General features: G+C 34.8%; 3 protein-coding genes across 17 annotated transcripts in view; 1 reads left to right on the top strand and 2 right to left on the bottom strand.

Annotated features, from left to right (window-relative positions):
- The window catches only part of garnl3 (GTPase activating Rap/RanGAP domain like 3), a 108,896-nt gene extending 101,574 nt beyond the window's left edge, over positions 1-7,322 (top strand). For 7 of the 12 annotated variants that reach the window (XM_005171887.5, XM_009301515.4, XM_009301518.5 and 4 more), the window contains 2 exons: positions 2,084-2,201; positions 3,401-7,322. In XM_005171887.5, coding sequence (XP_005171944.1) covers positions 2,084-2,201; positions 3,401-3,551 — 269 coding nt within the window. In that variant the 3' untranslated portion in view covers positions 3,552-7,322. 12 annotated transcript variants of the gene reach the window in all.
- LOC141385840 (membrane-spanning 4-domains subfamily A member 4A-like) overlaps positions 1-7,946 on the bottom strand; it is a 142,437-nt gene extending 134,491 nt beyond the window's left edge. For all 4 annotated transcript variants that reach the window (XR_012406927.1, XR_012406926.1, XM_073952361.1 and 1 more), the window contains exons 1-2: positions 7,693-7,946; positions 3,607-3,757 (exon numbers count right to left, since the gene is read on the bottom strand). The gene's annotated coding sequence lies outside the window, so the exon portion shown is untranslated. The remainder of the gene's footprint in view (positions 1-3,606; positions 3,758-7,692) is intronic.
- A 4,036-nt stretch (positions 7,947-11,982) lies between these two features.
- On the bottom strand, positions 11,983-20,336 carry ptges (prostaglandin E synthase). The gene is given in 3 exon segments (NM_001014828.2): positions 11,983-12,680; positions 19,773-19,855; positions 20,122-20,336. Coding segments are annotated over 3 exon segments (441 nt in total). The 5' UTR covers positions 20,230-20,336; the 3' UTR covers positions 11,983-12,430.
- Between the last annotated feature and the right edge of the window lie 1,017 nt (positions 20,337-21,353).

The following is a 21,353-nucleotide window of genomic DNA, read 5'->3' as shown; positions in this document are numbered from 1 at the left end:
TATTAATTTAATTACATTTTAAGATAAAAATTAATGGCTGATAGCTGATTTTTATTTGTATGTTGTTCTTTAACGCAACAATTAACTATCCTCTGTGGGTTATGAATAAAATATGGTGATTCAAATAGTTTAATAAAATTTATTTGAGTTTTGGAAATCACCAAGCGACCCCTTGTCATTGTCACGTGACGCCCCAGGGGGTCCCGACCCCCACTTTGAGAACCTCTGATTTAGATAGAGGAATAATCAAGTTGTTTTGTGCAGAAATTATTTTCTTAGAAATGGAAAACCCCAATATACTGCACTCAGTGAAATGAACTGCACTGACTCTCTCACAAGAAATTAATAAAATTCATTTAATTGTTGTTTGCTGCAATATTATCTAGATGTTTCTGGTGTATAGTATCTGGTGGTTCAAAGAGAAAATTTATTGATATAAACTTTTTAGATGCAAACACGTACATGCTCAATATTCGACTTTTTTAAATAAAAAAAGGAAGATAATTTATGCAGTCAAGCATGTGTTTTGATTATTAGTATGCCAGTGATTGATACCTTTACCAATATCAAAATGCTTTTTTGATGCAAAATTAATTCATACAGTTATTCCTTAAGCGGATTAAAAAAACTTGAGTAAGCCTAGACTTCTATAATAAAGAGAGTCTTGTCTAAATGTAGAACTAAATACATTGATATGCATTGAAATACATGATAAATAGTCTTGACACATGAAAGTGTAAAGCCTGCAGCTCACAACAAACGTGGGAAGTTTGTGCGTGTCATATTTAACAAACCATTTACTGCTAATTTGATGTAATTTTGCTCACATGGATAATTGAATATTAATCAGAAGATGTCATTACGCTGCTGTGTCATCAGCCAATCGTTGCATTGCTGATCATGATTTTGAGGATCCATAGATCTGTCTTTTACAACACACACAGCGATCTCAGATCAGTTAATCCAAACATTTTAATCTGATTCGTGAACTTGTTTGAACAACCAAATTAGCAAAAGATCAGTTATCAAGATGAACAGATCCAGGATATGCCAAATCATCTTAGATCATTTAAGCGAGGTACGAAGAACGGACCCCAGTTCATCCATACATCTTAAAACTGATTTGAAAACTTGTTTGCAGAACCAAATTAGCCAAAGGTCATTTATCAAGATTAGAAGATCCAGGACCCGCCAAATCATCTTGGATCATTTAAGTGAGATATGAAAAAAGGACCCCTGATCTTAACCAGATTGGAATTGTTTAGTTTTGTCAACCCAAAAATACTCTGCAATCCAGAGTTTAATCAACTTGTTTTGTGCAACAGGCCTCTGAGTTAGAATGTACGCCTAGGGTTAATGATCAATGTTAAATATAAGACAACCCAAAGGTAATTCTGACTAATAAACACCTTTGAGTGATCATTGTTCTGGTTTCACTGATAGGTTTACATAATCAGTGGGTCTGTTCAAAAACTCCAGATTTCTTTCCTGATTTATTTCTCATTTTAAGGAGCTCAGACAGAAGAACAACACTCTAAACAGCAACATCAGTCATAGGAATACACTAAAGTCGAGTAGCAGAGCTGTATTCACACCTTACCAATCGTTGGCAGAAAGATTTTAAATATTCAGATGGGGTCACGCTGGATGAGAAGCCCACCTTGTCATGTTTACCATCACTCAACCTTTTTGAACTTTTTTTGCCCTCAAACGAAAAACACCCCCAACTCAGAACCATTTATTAATAATCTTTTAATCGTGTGTGATAGAAATGATATAATGCTTTGAACACTTGATCTGTAACTCTTGTTCTGTAGTCTAGCACAGATTTTTCAATATGAAGTGTTGGAGTGAGACATCCTGATCACACATTAGATAAGCTGCTAGATTTACTAGACTGCCACACTTCACACCCCACAAACACACACACACGCAAATGGCTGAATGACTCTTGGAAAACACTACAGCACCTCCTACAGGTGCATGTTAAATGTCATTTTAAAATATCTGTTAAAGCATTTTCTATACAGAATCATGATATGTTGAGTGTCTAAGTAGTCTGTGCACTCTGTATCTGCTGTAGGTTTGACTGAGGAGCCCAGCAGTAAAGCAGATGGCAACTCAGTGAAACAGAGAAGAATGAGCAAGAAAAACAAAGAGGAAGAGCAGAAGAGAACAGCAGAGATCAGCATCGCCGAGCAGTAAGTCTTGCTGTGTGTGTGTGTGTGTGTGTGTGTGTGTGTGTGTGTGTGTGTGTGTGTGTGTGTGTGTGTGTGTGTGTGTGTGTGTGTGTGTGTGTGTGTGTGTGTGTGTGTGTGTGTGTGTGTGTGTGTGTGTGTGTTTTAAATGAACAACAAATTCCACTGTTTTATGTGGACAGACCTTATGATTTTAAACATTTCTCAAGTAACATCTTACAGATATGATGTTTTTTTTTCTCCGATTTCTTTTTAACAGAAAAGATTTTTTAAAGACATTTCTAAACATAAGTTTTAATAACTCATTTCTAATAACGGATTTATTTTATCTTTGCTATGATGACAGTAAATAATATCTGACTAGATGTTTTAAGACACTTCTATACAGCTTAAAGTGACATTTACAGGCTTAACTAGGTTAATTAGGCTAACTAGGCAGGATAGGGTAATTAGGCAAGTTATTGTATAATGACAGTTTGTTCTGTAGAATATCAAAAAATACATAGCTTAAAGGGGCTAATAATTTTGACCCTAAAATGTGTTTTTTTTTTTAAAAACTACTTTTATTCTAACCAAAATAAAACAAATAAGACCTTCTCCAGAAGAAAAAATATTATCAGACATACTGTGAAAACTTCCCTGCTCTGCTAAACATCATTTGGGAAATATATATATAAAAAAAAAGAAAACAAAATTCAAAAGGGTACTAATAATTCTGACTTCAACTGTACATTCCAAGTAACTAACTAAATAAAATTAAATTTCAATATGAAAAAATAAATATGTAAACATAAAACTATAAACAAAATCAATTCTTGTGTATATATTGAAACCAAGTGATCACTTTTTGGTGTAAATATTAAGCAACTGGCATAGGAGTCCTTCTCAAGCCACGGTCATTGCACTTTTTGACCCATAGACTTCCATTCATACGCCTGCCAAGTTTTGCAGTTCGCTGCATTGCAAATATCAAGCACATCACATGACTGCATAAGACCTTTCAAGGATCAAAACATGACAACACTGGACAGAAATTTCAAATATTGACCAATGGCTTGCTTTTTTAATGTCTATACTTTATGTGTATTTGATAGACTGTACAGGTATGTTGCTTATGTATTGTATATGCATAGCTTATGTCTGCATGATAGAAGCAAATCCAGCATGATGTGTACTGACTATAAGAAATTTTCTCCAATCAGAGTGGGCATGGAGTCTGTAGATGGAGAAACTGACATCCAGCAGCTCTGTCCATCTGGCTCAGAGGTGGAGGTGCGAGATGACAGTCCACCCACAGCCAACCCTTTCACCTTCTCCACATCGTTTGAGGATGATATTTTGGACCTTAAGTGATGACAATCACAGTCTGTGGATTAAAATGCGCCTCTCACCTTATTCATCTTCCTACCTTTTACTTTATATCACTCTTCTCATTGTGTTACGTCCTTCTCCCGCAGTCTGTCCACTCATCTGTGTGCAAATCAGTCCCCAGAGTTTACAGTGTGGCGATGTCAAAATTCACTCCTGGTGGATGGATGCATGTGTGTGTGCGTATGATCCTGTTTATTGGAAAGATAGAAATACAACTAATTATTAGCGACCATTTCAGAATTCTGCTTAGAGTAAAAACAAAACTGACCAAAAATGCTGAAAATGCCGAAGAATCTGAATTCTGTTTGATTTCGTTTCTATTATGGATTAGACACATTCTCCTTCCGCTTTAAGACAAATTTGTAGCTTTGTAGCAAACTTGTAGCCATATGAACAGAAATAGGACATTTAAACAATAAACTGGCTTTAAATGGTTTGAGCCAAGTTTTAAGGTCAAGGCAAAATATTACTTTTCTCTTCAAGACCTGAATGTAAAATCGACGCTCGTTACATTTTTTAATTCCTTATTTTGTGTTTTTAAATGTTTTCTATGTTTGTGATTTGTACATTGTGTGATTATTTCAAAGTTGTAAAAAACTCTATATGCATCTCGAACCAGGTGCACATGAACATACAAATGTAAACATACAAATATATATATAAATATATATACATACACCTTTCTAGTTCTACTGTATTATGAAGAAATAAAACTCACTTCTTGTGTATATCAATGTTACGGTGTAACCTGCCTTCACTCTCACCACGCTTTTTAACCCTGACATGCAAACTTTTGGCAGAAAGGCAGGAGTCTCCCACAAGTGCCATTTTCTACTGCACCCATCAACCAGTAGATCGCCCCCTATCAGACAGACCATGGATTGCATATGTCATGAGGCAGACGTCAACTAAATCCATTACAGAACATGTTTTGTTTTGTTTTTCACCGCATCTGCTGCTGTTTACTATGCGTACAGTATAAGCTTTAATCCATCAACATCCACATTCACGGGCACACATTCTTAAAGTGCTGTTGCTCCTTGAAAAGGGCTCTGGATCACCTGCATGCCTCCCCTCCATCCCACAACAAAATAAAAGGGATTTGATATATTAATGGTTTAGAATTAGAAAGCAGTATCTTCTCATAGATTTGGTACAAACTAACAGAATTCTTTAAGGTTTTAAGTCAGGGTCACTTAGATTAGATCTCTCACTCTAGATTACACAGCAAAAAAACTCTTTATCAGTGTCTTTGTCTTGTTTTCTCATAGAACTTAAAATCAAGATAAATACATTTGAGAAATTAATACTTTTTTGAAAACCTCATTAAACCTATTTTGCTTAAAGAAACACTAAAAGTTTCATGGAATATTAAAAGTAAACAGTTGAGTTTTAGCATTTTTTAATCCATTCAGCCGATCTCTGGGTTTGACAGGAGCATTTTTAGCTTAGCTTATCATAGATCATTAAATCAGACTAGAGTTTAGCATCTCGCTTAAAAAAAAGTTTTGATAAATTTCTTATTTAATGGCAGATAAGGTCACATGCAGCACTGTTACCTACTGTAGTTATCTAGCTGGGGATTCTTTTCAGGTGCTGCATAATATTGAGCCAGCTGCAGCCATGCAACAGCAGCAAAGTTCCTTGATTATTACGCCAGAATGACTGTATAGTTCCTAGCCATATCAGCCTAGATAATAGTGACTTTTATTACAATTTTAGTCTTAGTACATGATGTAACCACAGAGGAGTCAATCTTTAAATAGGAAAATTATCAAAACTCTACTGATTGTTTTGAGTGTGATGCTAATGGTTCCATCTGATTCAATGATCTGTGCTAAGCCAAGTTAAAAGTGCTCCCAGCAGACCCAAGTATATCTGTCTGCAGACTGCAAGACGGGGGCACAAGATGTAGGGGCGTAATTTGTGGTAAGTTAGAGGCGTAACTTGCAGTTATCGAGATCCCATAGAACCATGAAAGATGTCACAACGAGATGTTGTTGGCTAGATGGTGGACATACTTACCAGAGTACATTTTCAACAAATATTTTCGTGAGTTTTCTCCAAATATATCCACAACAAATTCCTTTGATATATTATAATATTAATTCATTTAGCAACTCCACTCAGTTATTTCTGCATTCGTTTTGTCATGACAATTAGCCTACTCGGGGTCGCCCCCTGTGGTTGCAAACAACAGAATGACAAGCGTGTCAAGTATAAAAAGCTGCTGCATGCTAAAAACTGTGATGGTTGGGTTAAGGTTTAGGGAAGGTGTAGACGTTAATAATGATGATGGTTGGGTTTAGGGTTGTGGTAGGTCTAGATGGTTAGGTTTAGGTGTGGAGTGGGTGGTGGCTTTAATAACTATGTATGGTTGTTGCTAGATTAGATATGTTTGCGGCCGGAAGTAAATGAGAATTATTTCTATTATTTATTAAATTTCCCATTTATTGTATTTTATTAACGTCTACCCCCACCCCAACCCTAAACCCAGCCGTCACAGTAAGGTAAAAACAGAAGTTGTATTGGGTCTTGGCTTTAATAACTATGTACGGTTGTTGCTAGATTGGATACATTTGCGGCCGGAAAAAATTACTAAATTACCCAATAAATTGTATTTTTTAATGCCTACTCCCACCCCAACCCTAAACCTAACCGTCACAGTACTGTAAAAATATTAATTATTGTTATACAGTGTCATGAAAAAATGCTGCTATATAAATGTGCATATTGCGCATATCCGATAGTTGACATGGCTCCATAACTTCATGTTACGCCTCTAACGTACTAAAAGTTACGCCCCTAAGGCCCCTTGATGTTATGCCCCTGTCTTGCAGTCCGCAGACAGACCCTACTTAGCAGACCCGGAGATTGGCTGAATGGATTTAAAAATTGTACAATTGTACAATTATTTCTTTTAAAAAAGAGTTCCTTTAAAACTATCTATTTACCTAATCTATAATATATACATTATTTCCCAAACATATAATTTCAGGAAAAAAAAAACAGATGTTATGCTAAAACAGTGTTTTTTACATGGAAAACAATACAAAACCTTTGGGGGTTAAAAACAGTTTGCAGTGTAAAATGAGAAGAAGAATATAGATGTTTACAGTTCAAACTCAGAGATGTTAAAAACTGTCATCAAAGTGACACCAGAACACAAGAGCCTCAGGAACAGCACAAGAGGAGGTGTAAGTATTAAAGCGCTTCGCTGATTGCATGTCGCTTCACGCTAAACCTTTCTTCATCTCAGTGTAACTCACTCAACACTAGTAGCAGTCTGGACTAAAAAGGGAAAACTTGGGAATATTTTTGTAAATTAAAAGTTTTCAATATTATTTATTTGCCATTTGTTTTTTGATGAGAATAGATGTGCAAGAGATTGATGGAATATATTTTTTCTGTTGGCATACTGTCTGTTGTTGTCTTCCCCATCCCTCTGTTTACTCTCCTGATTGTTTTTTGCAGTGGTTTTGTATCTATATCAATATTAACTGTTTAGACTGTTGCAGAAAGTCTGTGATATCAGAAATTAAACAAAAACAAATAAAAAAAACACCAAGTGTCTTAAAATATTGTATTGCCATTGTTTTTAACGCCAAGTACTACTTGTAAATGTTTGTGTTTCAGATGTGGCCTCAAAATCTACTACTACTATTATTATTATTATAGCATTTATTTGAAAGTGCTGTAGCCCACTGCTGTAGTTATTATTGTTGATATGAAATAAATATTTATGAAATTTGAGCATGCAGTTTGTGTTTTAACAAGTGTAAGTAGATTGGAGTAAATGTTTAAACATTTAGATGATGTACTTACACTTATCTGTCATTTCTGACTACATTATTGCATTGTATACCATGTTAAGTGTGATTTTAAAAAAAAAAGAAAAAGAAACAGTCAATATTATGATATATAACATGAAATGTAATGCTAGTTACCTAGACCAATTTAGGCAACAATTGGTTTTCAGCTTAAAGGCTAAAAAAATCTGGTCAGGTAGAGATTATGACAAAACAAAAAGCTAACGAGAGTTAAAACTTGAACTTTTTCCGTTGCAAGACTGACAGACAACACTGAGATCTACAGATAACAGGGAACTACATATTACACTTACCTTTACCTCCAGCTTCAGTGAGAGATACTTGACATTAAGTCCAATCGTAGAACTCTACACAACGTGCACGTGGTTGAACGAAGGGGAAAGCTGCAACTAGACTAACCATATTACAAAAATAACTTTAGGCTTGCTTGAACTACTTGATAAGATCGATTTCAAATCTGGTATTAATGGCGAAAACTAAGCTTTTCTGAAGTTTTGTATTTAGTTTCTCAAAACCGCATGCTGATGACATCTGCTGGTAAAACGGTGCAAACACAACAAAAACTCGGGCCTAAACACAAATGGCGCCTAAACAGTCAGCTGTTTCATCAAAGCAAGCACAATCTTTTAAATTTAATTAACTCACCTTCATATTTTTTAGGGCTTTGTTTGTTCTATGAATATATAAGCAGGCCAAAACTTAACTAATTAGTTTTCCTTTTAATTATACAAAATCTCCTTATATCATTATCAGAGGTCAGCTTAAGTATTACTTTTAACCACAGTATTACTTTGAAACTTAATTAGTCATTAAGCTACTACTAAAATGCATCTATCAACCATAAATATTGTAGCCTATAAAGGTGATCTTTAAAGGGGTGGTCCACAGTGTATTTTAAGTCTTTGTTGTGTTTATATGATGGGCATGCTTCATTTGTAGAAAATCAAGTTATTTTTTTCATATATCTTATATACAGATTATATACAGCTACTCAGCTAACCTGAAAATGACAGTCATATTTCCTAGTTCCTTCAAGAGGCCTGTCCTCAAGAGGCTCTGATTGGCCAGTTAACATAATGTGCTGTGATTCACGGATCGTCTCCACATCACGTCCCTACAAGCACGGGCTTTTGCGCTGTGTAAACAGTAGCTGTTTGTACCTTGAGACAGAAAATGAAGAGCACATACATTCAAAACATAGGGTAAGTAATATAAAATGTTCAATATTTTTTGCAATTTCATTAGTTGAGATGTAGAACGCAGGGAAAGCGGCTGCATAGAGACACTGCATGTGCTGCTGTTGATTGTGGGTGTTTACAGAGGTTTGACTCATAAATATAAATTTGTAGCTAGATTGTTAGCAGTGCCAAACAGCATTTCCTGTTGTTTATGTCCTCACTACAACATACTCTAAATGCTAGAAACTATGCATGTAATAAATCAATTTTAACATATGAAAATACAGATTGTGGCTGACGATCTACAGCTTCTGCTATTATAGTTGGAGCTGCTCCTTCTTTAAGGAGATTTTAGCTGAATCGGGCACTGAATTGGGAGAGATTTTGGAAGATGTCCTTTGTCAAATGCTAGCTATGTATTTTTTTATAATTTCCAGGAGCATAATTAAAATTAAACTGTAAGCACTTCTTTTTTTGTGTGTCGTGTCCTTTGGAAGCCCCAAAACAAAGGAAGCTTTCTCTACTATAACAGCCTCTGGCCATGACCCTTCATTGCGTGTGGTATTCCTGTGATAATTGCGTCTGAAATGTTTGCGATCTTACTATCCTGAATGTATTTTTTGTAGTCCAAAGAAAACAAAGCTAACTCTGTAAAGAGATTCAGAGATGTTATTTGTTGACACAGCTACATTACACATCAACTAAAGTTTAAAATATGATATCATAGAGGACCACCCCTTTAAAGTGTGCTGCCTTAGGGCTGGGTTACTTACCATATCAACACAATATGGGGAAAACTGTGCCAAAATTCATATTCAAATATTTCAACATTTTATTGATATTTTTTTAAGTTTAAAGTGTTTCTTAAAATGACACAATTACACTATTTTAATCCCCATTAGTTACTAACCAGTTTTAAATTCCAGATGGGAAACGTAACATTTAAACCAGAACTTACTCATCAAAACTCTTGTATTCTATGACAGTAGCGAGATTTATTTTACAAATGTCTGAATGTGTTTCTTATGTTAGCTTGCACCCTATATTTGCTTGTGTTTTTCCTTTCATTCATTCTTTCTTTGACAAGCAAAGGCATGTTTCAGATGACTAGGTTTACATTCAGGCTCAAACACCCACACTCTCTAGCAAGATCTCCTCTGCTGCCCTCTGACATTTTTCCTGCCTTGCTTCTGCAATTAGTAGCAATTCTCTTTTCTCAATTAAGATTGAGCTGAACAATTGTGGCAGTGCTGAAGTCTGATTTTTTTAACATTAACATTCCTTTCTCATAAAGTTTTTTAAACCCGTCTATCTTTTCCTGTCAGTCTTTTTCCTGCCCTCGTTGAGCATAAATCAACAAAGGGGTCTGCTGTGTTATAATTGCCACAAAACTTGGCAGCAATTCATCCGCCTCTCTTGATTTCTTTCTCTCTCTTTGTCTATGTTTCTTGATCAGCTCTCATTTACAGTGTGTATTCAGCCCACTGCCCCTCATTTCCTGAAGCTGACAAAAGAAATCACACAGCAATGCAAAAAAAACGTTTAACATTCCTTTATTATAAAAAACTATAAACTGCACAAATTATAAAAAATACTATAAAAATAAGTTATACTTTAAAAACAGAAAATATACAATGATACTATAGAAAAAGTGCTGTCATTAAAATCAAAACATTAACTAAAGTTCCACAAACACACAGCTTTGCTATTTTCATGCAGTGTTCTTGAGGTCAAGGCAAGCACCCAACTATCCTCGAAATGCTGTAAGCTCAAAACCCACTGGACAAAGAGGAAGGACAGTGTTTATGCAATACCATTTGTTTAACACTACAATAAATGTGAAAGGCCTGGGCTCTCGAGGGCTTATAGTCTAATAACAGAGGAATTTTTACAAGCATGGAAAGTTATTGCGGAGCAGGCTCTGCACTGACCTCAGCAGAGACTACCAGTGCAAACTTTGCAGTACAAAAGTGAAAAGATGTTGGACACTGAAAGTCCATGCTATTCTGGTTAAACACCATACTGAATTTACCAGAGATGAAAATGAGTTTATGAGGGATAAAATGAGGGTGAGATCTCATTAGGAAGGATAGGTTCAATTGTTTAGTTATTGTAGTTCATTTTGGATATGCGTAAACTCTGCCATATTTACTTTGAGGAGCATGGAACAAAACAAGTGAAGCGGGAACACTGAAAAAAAGGGGTCCAATTTGGAACTAACTGGTGCAGTTTTACTTAGTTTACTCAGGGATAGTTAAGGGATAGTTCACTCAAAATAAAAATCCCCTCAACATTTATCACCTGGTTTTAAACATTTATGGGTTTCTTTCTTCTGATGAACACAAAACAATACTGTTTTAAGAATGCTGTTTATTGGAAAACATCAACTTCCATAGTAAGAAAAAAAAATGACTATTGAAGTCAATACCTGCCAGCTAGCAGCATTCTTTAAAATATCAGTTTTTTATATGTTTAGTAGAAGAAAGAAACTCTAATAGGATTAAAACACATGAAGGGTGAATAAATGAACTTTTAATATGATTGAAATATTGATCAAAACATCTAAACAACCCCAAAACAGGACATTAAGGGCCCTATCATACACCTAGCATGCATGACATGTTTGGCGCGATTTGTTGCTATTTTCAGACCAGCACACCCCAAATTTTACTGTTTTGCACCGTGTTGTTTAAATAGCAAATCCATTTGCACCACTTTGTAGATTCATGGGTGTTCTGGTCTATAAAGAAGGTGTGTTAAGGTGCATTGTTGGCACGTTGCTATTTTGAGAAACTAAAATGAACTGCACAATTGACCAACTGAAGGCTGGTCTAAAGTCCAACGCAGAGCACGTTATCTGTGCACCTTAAACACTTACACATTGCTTAATACAAACAGGATGTACAGCAATAAGCAAATACCTTAATGAATGAAAAATACTTAAAGGATTAAAATTGTTACAAAAATTATTATTTTCTACAGGGATATAAAAACCATCACCTCCACCTCCATCACCTTCATGTCGGAGGGCTATTATCAATTTATTCTTGACACTTTGCACTTGTATAATGTTATTATTACTTGCAGTATTACTGATTATCTGCTTATTTATATTTGTTTTATTAAAAACAAGCTTGGATTTATCCACCTGTTTTGGAGCATATGGGGAATAAGAATAGGACGTGTGTTTGGATATACCTCAGTTTTTTTACCACATTTCATTATTATTGTTCATTTATTCGTTTGCTGGAAATTAGAACTGAATTTAGAAATAGTTTTGAAATAAATCTTTACGTTTAACACAAGAAATTAAATATGTAGGCTAATGGATGTCTTCAGTGGAGTCCTTATATAACCTAAATATACATTTAATTCATCTACGATTGATTTGAAGTGAACCAGCTCTTTTTTTTTTTGTCTGGACCACACAAACCATATTAACTGAGCTGTAAGTGGGAAAGCATCCTATAACAGTCTAAACAATGGCACTAGCAGTATAAATGCTCAAGACCACGCCATTTTCAAAACTCACTACTTTCAGATTTTGTCTGTATCATCAAATACATAAATATAAGTACACGCCAACCTAATTAAGGGAAAAAATCATGTAAAAATACCTTCATTTGAATAGTAAAACAAGATGGCAATACGCAAAACAAACTGTAGTGTCCAGTACATAAATGAGGGCAATGACTGCAGCAGTTTCAGAGGAGGGCTATTGTCAGTCATAAACAATCAAGTCTAATCTCAAAGTTAAATGTGAATTCTATTACTGTTGAGATGCTGTAAGTCCACCAAAGCAGCAGTCCAGATCATAGTCTTCACCAGTCTCAGAGCTGAATATATGACTGGGTCATGCGAATGAGGCCACTTCCATGAGTATCTGTATGGCCATTGAAATGCAAGGCACCTGAGCGATGACATAGGCCAATGAACGTGTCGGTGCTTTTAGTGCCAGCAGATATGCAACGCTGTGAAGAACTCGACCCAGGAAGAAGATGAGGAAATGAAGTTGTGCTGCTGCATATGATGGGCTTGTCATGGAGTAGACCGCTCCAAGAAATAAAAAGGGCAAAATGTTCTCCATGTCATTCTGCTGTGCTCTGGAAAAAAAAAAAAAACAGTACACAATTAATATAGTAAAACAACAAATAAAGAGTTTTTTCAAACAGTGTTTTTGTGTAGAGTAGAGTTGTTGCTGTGTACAGGTATTGATGATCAAGATATTAAAAAAAAGAAGAAGTAACAAATCAATATAGTTATCATGTAAAATAATATTATGTTGTAGTAATATACCCGTATTATCGATAAGCATAACTTACAAAGAATAGAGTAGGCATATGATTATATGACAGAAAATCCAGCGCTGGTGCAATTACTGATACATGAAATTAGTTTCATTCATACTCAACGCAGGAAGGGGCTCTCACGCACAAAGAAGTAATAAAGCATCATAGATGTTTACATTAGATGTCATCTACGCTATTGTTGTCTATGGACCCTTTTCACAAGCCTGTTATGACGTGTTTAATGGTCATCATAATCTTAAATCGGCATCACGGTGGCCCAGTAGGTAGTGCTGTCGCCTCACAGCAAGAAGGTCGCTGGTTCGAGCCTCGGCTGGGTCAGTTGGCGTCTTTGTATGAAGTTTGCATGTTCTCCCTGCGTTCGCGTGGGTTTCCTCTGGGTGCTCTGGTTTCCCCCACAATCCAAAGACATGCGGTACAGGTGAATTGGATAGGCTAAACTGTCCGTAGTGTATGAGTGTGAATGAGTGTGTATGGATGTTTCTCAGAGATGGGTTGCAGCTGGAAGGGCATCTGCTGCGTAAAAGTGCTGGATAAGTTGACGGTTCATTCTGCTGTGGCGACCCCAGATTAATAAAGGAACTAAGTCGAAAAGAAAATGAATGAATAATCTTAAATCCCTAAAAGTTTTTATTGTTTAGATTTTTTTTTAATGAAGTGTAGCCCAATTTTTTTCCTTTTTCTGAAAGTCTCAATAACATGATGGAGGAGTTTTTTTTCTTTTATTATTTCAGCAAATAGGATTGGAAAAAAAAAAAAAAAAAAAAATATATATATATATATATATATATATATATATATATATATATATATATATATATATATATATATATATATATATATATATATATATATATATATAGTACTCTCCCATTTATTGCGCAGTAAGTTTACCCAACCATGACGGGTACTGAGAAACCCTTAAAAAGGTCTATTGAAAGGAATGCGTCAATAGATGCACCATTTTGGTACAGTGAAGCGCTACTTTGAAATGAATGTGGGCTCAAGGTGCAGTGGAGGACTGGCCATCTGGAGCCATAGATTTATAGACATATATACTGCACATATATCTATGATCGGGAGTTTTCCCAGTATAAATGGTATATAACATCTGTAATATTTAATAATTTAGGATGGAAAGTATGCACATTGAAGCGCAGGCACTGTTATGTTATCATATGGGCCAGCCTGCCGGTGTCCTACTCACATCTGGAGCTTCTCCAAATAGGAAGTTTGGCCAGAAGAATACTGGTCATGCCCAACAGAGCCTAGTTTCTCTCTAGGTTATTTTTTCCCTTCACTTCATCAATAGGTGAAGTTTTTTTTTTTTTCTCGCCACTGTCGCCACTGGCTTGCTTGGATCTGAAATTGTGGAGCTGCGCTTAGGTGGATTTGCTTTGCAGTGTTTGGACTTTCAGCAATGAAATTTAAACCACACTTAACTAAACTAAACTGAATTCCAACTCTGAAATCTGGACTTTGACACAATCTATATTGTAAAAACCGCTGTATAAATAAACATGAAAAGAATAGAATAGAATAGAATAGAATAGAATAGAATAGAATAGAATAGAATAGAATAGAATTGAATTGAATTGAATTATCAGGCACCCTTATAAGTGCTAAAACTAGCCTCTTCACTTAGTCGACAATAATACAACAAAACAAAACGTTTCTGGCATCAGCATGTTTTTGTTCAATTTAATGTACATTATTTGCTGATTTTATTCAACAAACCTATTATTCAAAAAAGCAATAAACCAAAAATTTGGTGCAAGTTTGCCAAAGTAGTGCTACATAGCCTTATTGTTCAGTGAAGTAAGGGCCTACACTCACACTATGCCACTACTCACACTATGCCATCCAAACCATGCCAGGCCCGTTTCTCAGATCGTTTGAGAATTAATTATTCTATATATATATATATATATATATATATATATATATATATATATATATATATATATATATATATATATATATATATATATATATATATATATAGTATTCTATATATATTCACAGACACAACCTATCGGCTAGAAACGGTAATACACATCTCCATAATCTATCAGAACAATGACATATATGAAAATACAACATAAATGAGCCCCAAAACACCCTCAGACCCCACAGGGTTAAACTTACATGGCAAATATACATACCTAACGTTATATTTATTCTTCAAATACTCTGAAACATAATAACATCTATCACTAATAATATACATATTATAAACAATAGTGATACATACTGGAAAGTCCTACACAGATGTTGTTCATCTCATAGTAGCTAAAAAACATGAATAGGACCTGGATTCGGTAATGTATAGCAAACAAACTGTTTCCATAATTTAAGGAGCGTTAACAGTTTAAAGACGTTATGCATGGTATGGCGATGCATAACATGACCATGCTTGTTTTTTTCATAGCTGATGATGAGTAAGTTCATTTTGAGTTTTAGCCATCACTCATGCCCACATTGTAAGGATTACTCACTTATTTCTAGTTAAAAATGCTGGATTTAATATACTTTTCCTTTCAGGCAATTTGAAGCTTCCAGGCTGAGGAAATACGTATGGAAAACTGCTTTCTTTTTCAGGCCACAAGAGCTGAGGAATGTGTACTCAACATCTGGCTTTGATCCGGACTTCAGCTGTAAACTCTCGGGCTCTGTCTAAATGGCAGCATGCCTGAACAGTAAACGTTGCCAACATCGCATCTTGAAATGTAAAGTTACTTTCACTCTGAATTACAGTGCATCAAGACAGTGGCTGTCCTGTCAACTGATCACAGCAATAGGAAGTTATAGTACATCCTGTACTAAATGAATCATATGTTGACATTCATTCCCACGTTGTATGGTCACATTTCCCATTTATATCCAAGTAGTATTTTAACATCATTGTGAAATCCTTCATTACACAGCTTCTGCTTCAGCACAGACTTTCCACTTCCTCCTGCTGAATTCACTTTTGAAGGTGCAGTAACTTTCACATATTTGGTAATCAACATTTTTCCCAAATCTCAAAATGTTCCGGTGTTAGATCCTACTTTAAAATCAGAATCCACCATTTTCAAAGATTATATAATAGCTGACACATACATGTTTTTTAACCAATCCTTTCATTTTTTCAATGAATGAACAATATCACACAAGTAGTGATACGACTGTATATCAGCACTGCAGTGATTCAGCCACATGTATTAGAGTCATATCACACTGCTAGTACAGTTCAATGTCACAAGTGTGTAAATAAAAACAAATTACCATTAAGTGTCTAAAAAACTGTTTTGTGTGAGGAACTTCCACCGATTCATATCTTAAATGATCAATTAATACAAACTCTCCTGCTAATCAAAAAGTATAGAGCTAATAACAAAGGGGATTCTTTTTTTTACTGCATAATGTAGAGTACTGTAATGCAATAGCGATAACGAATTCAGTCTTTCACATGGATGTGGTCTGTTGAGGTTTGAAGCACAACATAAAATCAATAAATCAAGCTTCAAACATCTAACACCTCAATACGAAATACTTCCATTTTTAAACTCAAACCTCCAACACAAATGTCAAATAGGTGCTATTTAAAGTTTAAAACTAAACTAACCAAACTATAGTACAATTATTCCTCTTTTATCACATGCAGAGATGTGCAGTATTTGTGATAAAAGTATTTTAAATATGTATTTTAAATACAAAATAGCATTTTGTAAATTGTATTTGATGGGTTTGATAAAAATGGCTTATTATTTTGTATTAAAATACTTTAGTTTCCTGTGTTCTTGTATTTTTAAAATACTGTAAAATACTTTGTAAGAAATCTAAATCAATCTACATCATATATAAATGATGCACTGTGCATCAAATGAATTACTGACTCTTCCATTTAAAGAAGAATTGAAAAGAATCAATAATTTAAAATAATAGTAGTTTTGGATGGATTGCGGGTGCCAGATGTTTGTTGTTAAAACAAACAACATAAAAATAAGTCCTACAGTCGCGATTCCTACATTACTTCTTTGGCTGTTTCAAATGCCAATAGCTGATCAATAGGACCATTGTATAGTTAATGTAAAGGAAAGAGCTTTAAGATGTCACAACATATGAAAGACAAATATTTAATGATCAAAAACTCCAAGTTTTTCCATTGATATTGAAGAGATCAATAGCCAAAATAAATTACAAAAAACAAGATTTCTGAGAAATTCTGTAAACAAAAATTTTTATCAACTGTTTATTTAACACCCATTTAAAATTGTACAGTGATTATGCCAATTTTACTGGCCACATTCGCTATCAAACATTGTTTACTTCACTAAGTCAATTTAATGGGAAAGGAATTGATCAAATAGGTCTAATTGATGGAAGATTTGCAAAGAAATGTCATGCTCCTTGGTAAAAGTATTTTGTGGTAGTTTTAAAATTCAAAATAAAGTATTTTATTTTGACACATTTGTGGCTGCTGTATTTTATTTTTATTCACCTAAAATAAAGATATTTAGTATTTTATTTTAAAATAAATTTCAATGTATTTTTGCCCAACCCTTCTCACACTAGCAGTAGGAATAAACACGGTAGGTGGAACTATACAAAAGTTGTAAAGCTCTCAGCCAACCAGATTCGAGAACCAAAAAACACTTTTGTACACTTAAAAAATAACCTTTTCTGCTTGTTCAAACTACTTACTTAAAATGAGTTGATATTTATTTCAAATAAACAACACAATAATTAAGCTTTTCTGTGACAACTTAACTGTTTTATGTTCAATCAACTAAAATATATATACAAAAAACGATTAAGTTAACTTAATTCAGTGGTTCTTAAACTTTTTTCATCAAGTACCACCTCAGAAAAAATATTGTCTCTTCAAGTACCACCAAAATTAACAGTATTGAATTACAGTAGCGTAGTAGGCCCAGTAAAGCAGCTACAACTCTGCACAGTTAAAAAAACGTGGCAGTTTACCTCAGAAATATAGGCTATATGTCATATATAGCATATTATATACATCATTTTTGATAAATTTTGAAATATATGTAGCATGTACATGACATATGTCATTCCTCTGCGTACCACTAGAAGGAAGCCCGCGTACCACTAGTGGTACACGTACCACAGTTTGAGAACCACTGACTTAATTGATTTGTGTTGGGACAACATAAAGGAATTGTGTGGAACCCAGCATTTTTACACAGTAAAAACTGCTGGGTTCCACACAATTCCTTCATGCTGTTCCAACACTAATCGATTACAAATTAAAGAGCACTGAACATAAAACCATTAATTTGTCCCCCCCAAAAAAGAGTTTTGTTGATTTAGCTCATTCTACATAAGTTGTTTGAAAAAGCATTAAATATCATTTTTTGAGTGTGATATAAATTATAATAATTAATAATAATTATGGTTTTAAATGAAAAATAATTAGAGATGATGATGTTGAAAATTATTGTAACTGACAGCAAAAAGTGTTTGAAAGACTTGTATATTTATATGTATTTCATAAATTTCTCAGAAAACCAAGGATGATGTGCCCACCTGCCACTAAAACCATTTTTGTTAATTCATCAACACAAAGCTTTTGTTCCTAGTAGGAATTTTCAAACACCTTCTTCCTGGTTCTGTCATTTGTTAGCCACAGGGCTGTAGTGAAATACCTTTGTGAATGCATAGCAATTATGGCCAAGTAGCGGTCTTGTTGGAACTTGCTCTTCATAGTCTACCATATCTTATTTTACCAATCTGGCAACCACATGCAACCCCTCACATCAAGATCACCAAATACCTTGCAAGATTCACTGGCAGAAAACAAGACTTTTAGATGCCAAGAAATAAGCAGAGTGATTTCAGTGATTGCAGCCTACTGAAATAACATCTTTATCATTTGCAGAATGAGCAGGAGTGGGCCTCAAAGAACCGGCTGTTTCCTAAAGATAAGTAAAACTGAAAAAAAGAATAACCCAGCAGCTTAAAGATGTTTCCTACATGCAGCGAAGTCTATTATCCAGTGTTAGTATAGTTACTGAGAAAAGTCTACTATGGAAACATACGCAAGCCCATAGGAAAGGTGAAAATATAAAGACTACAAAGCTATCTTATACCTGCACTTCAGTGTGGAAAAAGCTTGATGTTTTCTATTCACATTATGCCATACAAACATGTAGTCCTTTTCTGGGAAAACAAAGTAACCAAAGGAAATCTGACAGACATCCTGCAGATTTTCTAACTGAATAGGCCCAGTGGGAGCATGACTAAAGAACCCAACAGACACGCAATGTTTTCACAGACAACAAAGGCAAATTTTGCAAAATCTCTCCTATATGGAAAACTGAATGCATGCATGCAGAATAAATGCATTGCATTGATTTTTATTTCAAATAAACTGCTTCTTAATTTCACAGAAAAAATTAAGGAGATCATGTTTTTAGTTATAATTTAATTTCACAAAAATTTGGAATGAGCACAGAGTATAACAAATTTGTTACATTTAAATAAAAGAATGTATGAGTTAACAGCATAAACATAACAGTGTAATCTGCATAACAAAGGTTAGAAGAAATATTGGTACTTTAGTCAAACACATCCTTTTCAAAATGTAGGCTAAACTACAATTATAAATTTACAGCAAACTTTATATTTGTACAATGCCCAATTTTTGGTTTCAGTCTACTTGAATTATGCAGTTACATACATTCTAATTTCTGTTGTATTATTTAATAGCCTGTGTAGTTAAATTTCGACTGCTAATGTTACAGACATGTATTCCTTCGTGTATTAACTGGGACAACTGTTGCCCACTTTCTTGTCACTTTCATACTAAGACATGCGGGAAAGTCAATGGAATATACAAAAGCACACAGACATGTAATCGTAGTTTTGTGCTCTTACCTCCTACAGCGCTCCACATATGGATCCGTGCGGCAGAACTGCACACCTCCGTGTCTCTCGGCGTCCTCTGGGTTAGCAAACGCCTAATACACAAATATCAAATACATATATCAGAACTCATTCTATTTCTGACCGAAGGTCTTTATTCATTCCAGAAGCTGTTGCAGTATGCAGACTAAGCGTGTTCCATCTAAAATAAACACGTGTTTTCGCTCGACGCAGCACAGAAATGTTTGGATTAAACGCGACTGTTTTGCAGTGATTCTGTGGCGTCGCCAGCGTTGTGTTTCGCGCAGTATTAAGAAACCCGTTTTCAAAGTATGAACAAATGGTTCCAAAGTAAGCCTACCTTTTTCCGAAGTCTCACTTGGCCCGTGATGATGGCAATAATGTACATCTTCAAGATTAAAAGCGTGCTGTAGAAGATGAAGCACAACTGTATGTCGCTCCCGAGCATCTTGAGCCTCTATCTCTCTGTGTAAACTTTGTAGCATAGTCGTGTTTGGAGGTTTTATATGGGAAGCCAGTCCGTTAAGCCCTCCCATTCCTCATTATACTTGGCACAAAAAAAAAAAACTTTCACTGATGTGCAAACTTGTTTTGTCCTCCCTCACTGCTAGCCTGCTGTCCTTTTATGAGAGAATGAGACACCATAAAACTGAAAACTGTATACGTTAATTTTCAGTTATTTTTTATTTATTTTTTTCAGTTATTTTAGTTTTCAAATATTTTAGTTTTTAGTTTTTTAATTTTTAGCCATCTAAAGGAATCAACCATTAAAATGGTTGCTGGACAATGGTGGCTGCATATTTCTAGTGTAAATTGTTTAAAGTAATTGTGGAAGAAAAAATATTGTACAACAGAACAAATCATTAGGTTTATTCCATGTTTCCGTTTGGGAAACCACATGAAAAACTGGACATTCATTTTATATTACACTTTTTAACCCAAAGGTTGGAGTTTGTCCATATTTAACTCAACATAAACCAAACAACCCAGCCATTCTTTGGAGTGGAAATATTTTTTAAACTTTAAAAAACTTTTTCCTGGTTCACCAACAGAGAATGCTCTGAAAACAAAAATTGTTAGTTCAATCACAACTAGTCTATGTGTAACAGAGAATATGAAACACTCTTAAGTGGTGCTGTAATTAAGTTAATTGCTCTCGACTGCATTCGCCTGCAGCTAAAGATTTTGATGAATGTGCTGTCCTGATTGACTCGGGTGGAGCTGGTGGACAGGGGGTGTCAATGCAATTTAGTTGACCACCCTAGCCCCCAGGTTTATTAATTGTCCTGCCTTTGGATAATTACTCTTTATGTTAGTTAGTTTTAACCGTTTCTGTTGAAACTGAAAATGCAAACACTTTCAGTGTTCAACTTGGATGAGTCAGTCGGGAACGGTGAACTTTAAATTGCTTGCATGTAATTACTAACAAAATATGGAAAAGCAGAGACAAAAATAAATACAAGCATTTATTTCACCTTTTCACTGCATTGATTCAGTAAGTTAAATTTTTCTCCGATATCTGTATATGTGAGGCCAGCAGGGGTGCTCACCCTGTGGTTTTTGTGTGTCCTA

This window comes from Danio rerio, chromosome 5 (assembly GCF_049306965.1).
Source record: "Danio rerio strain Tuebingen ecotype United States chromosome 5, GRCz12tu, whole genome shotgun sequence".
Classification (NCBI taxonomy): domain Eukaryota; kingdom Metazoa; phylum Chordata; class Actinopteri; order Cypriniformes; family Danionidae; genus Danio; species Danio rerio.
This window is presented reverse-complemented; position numbering and strand designations above follow the sequence as displayed.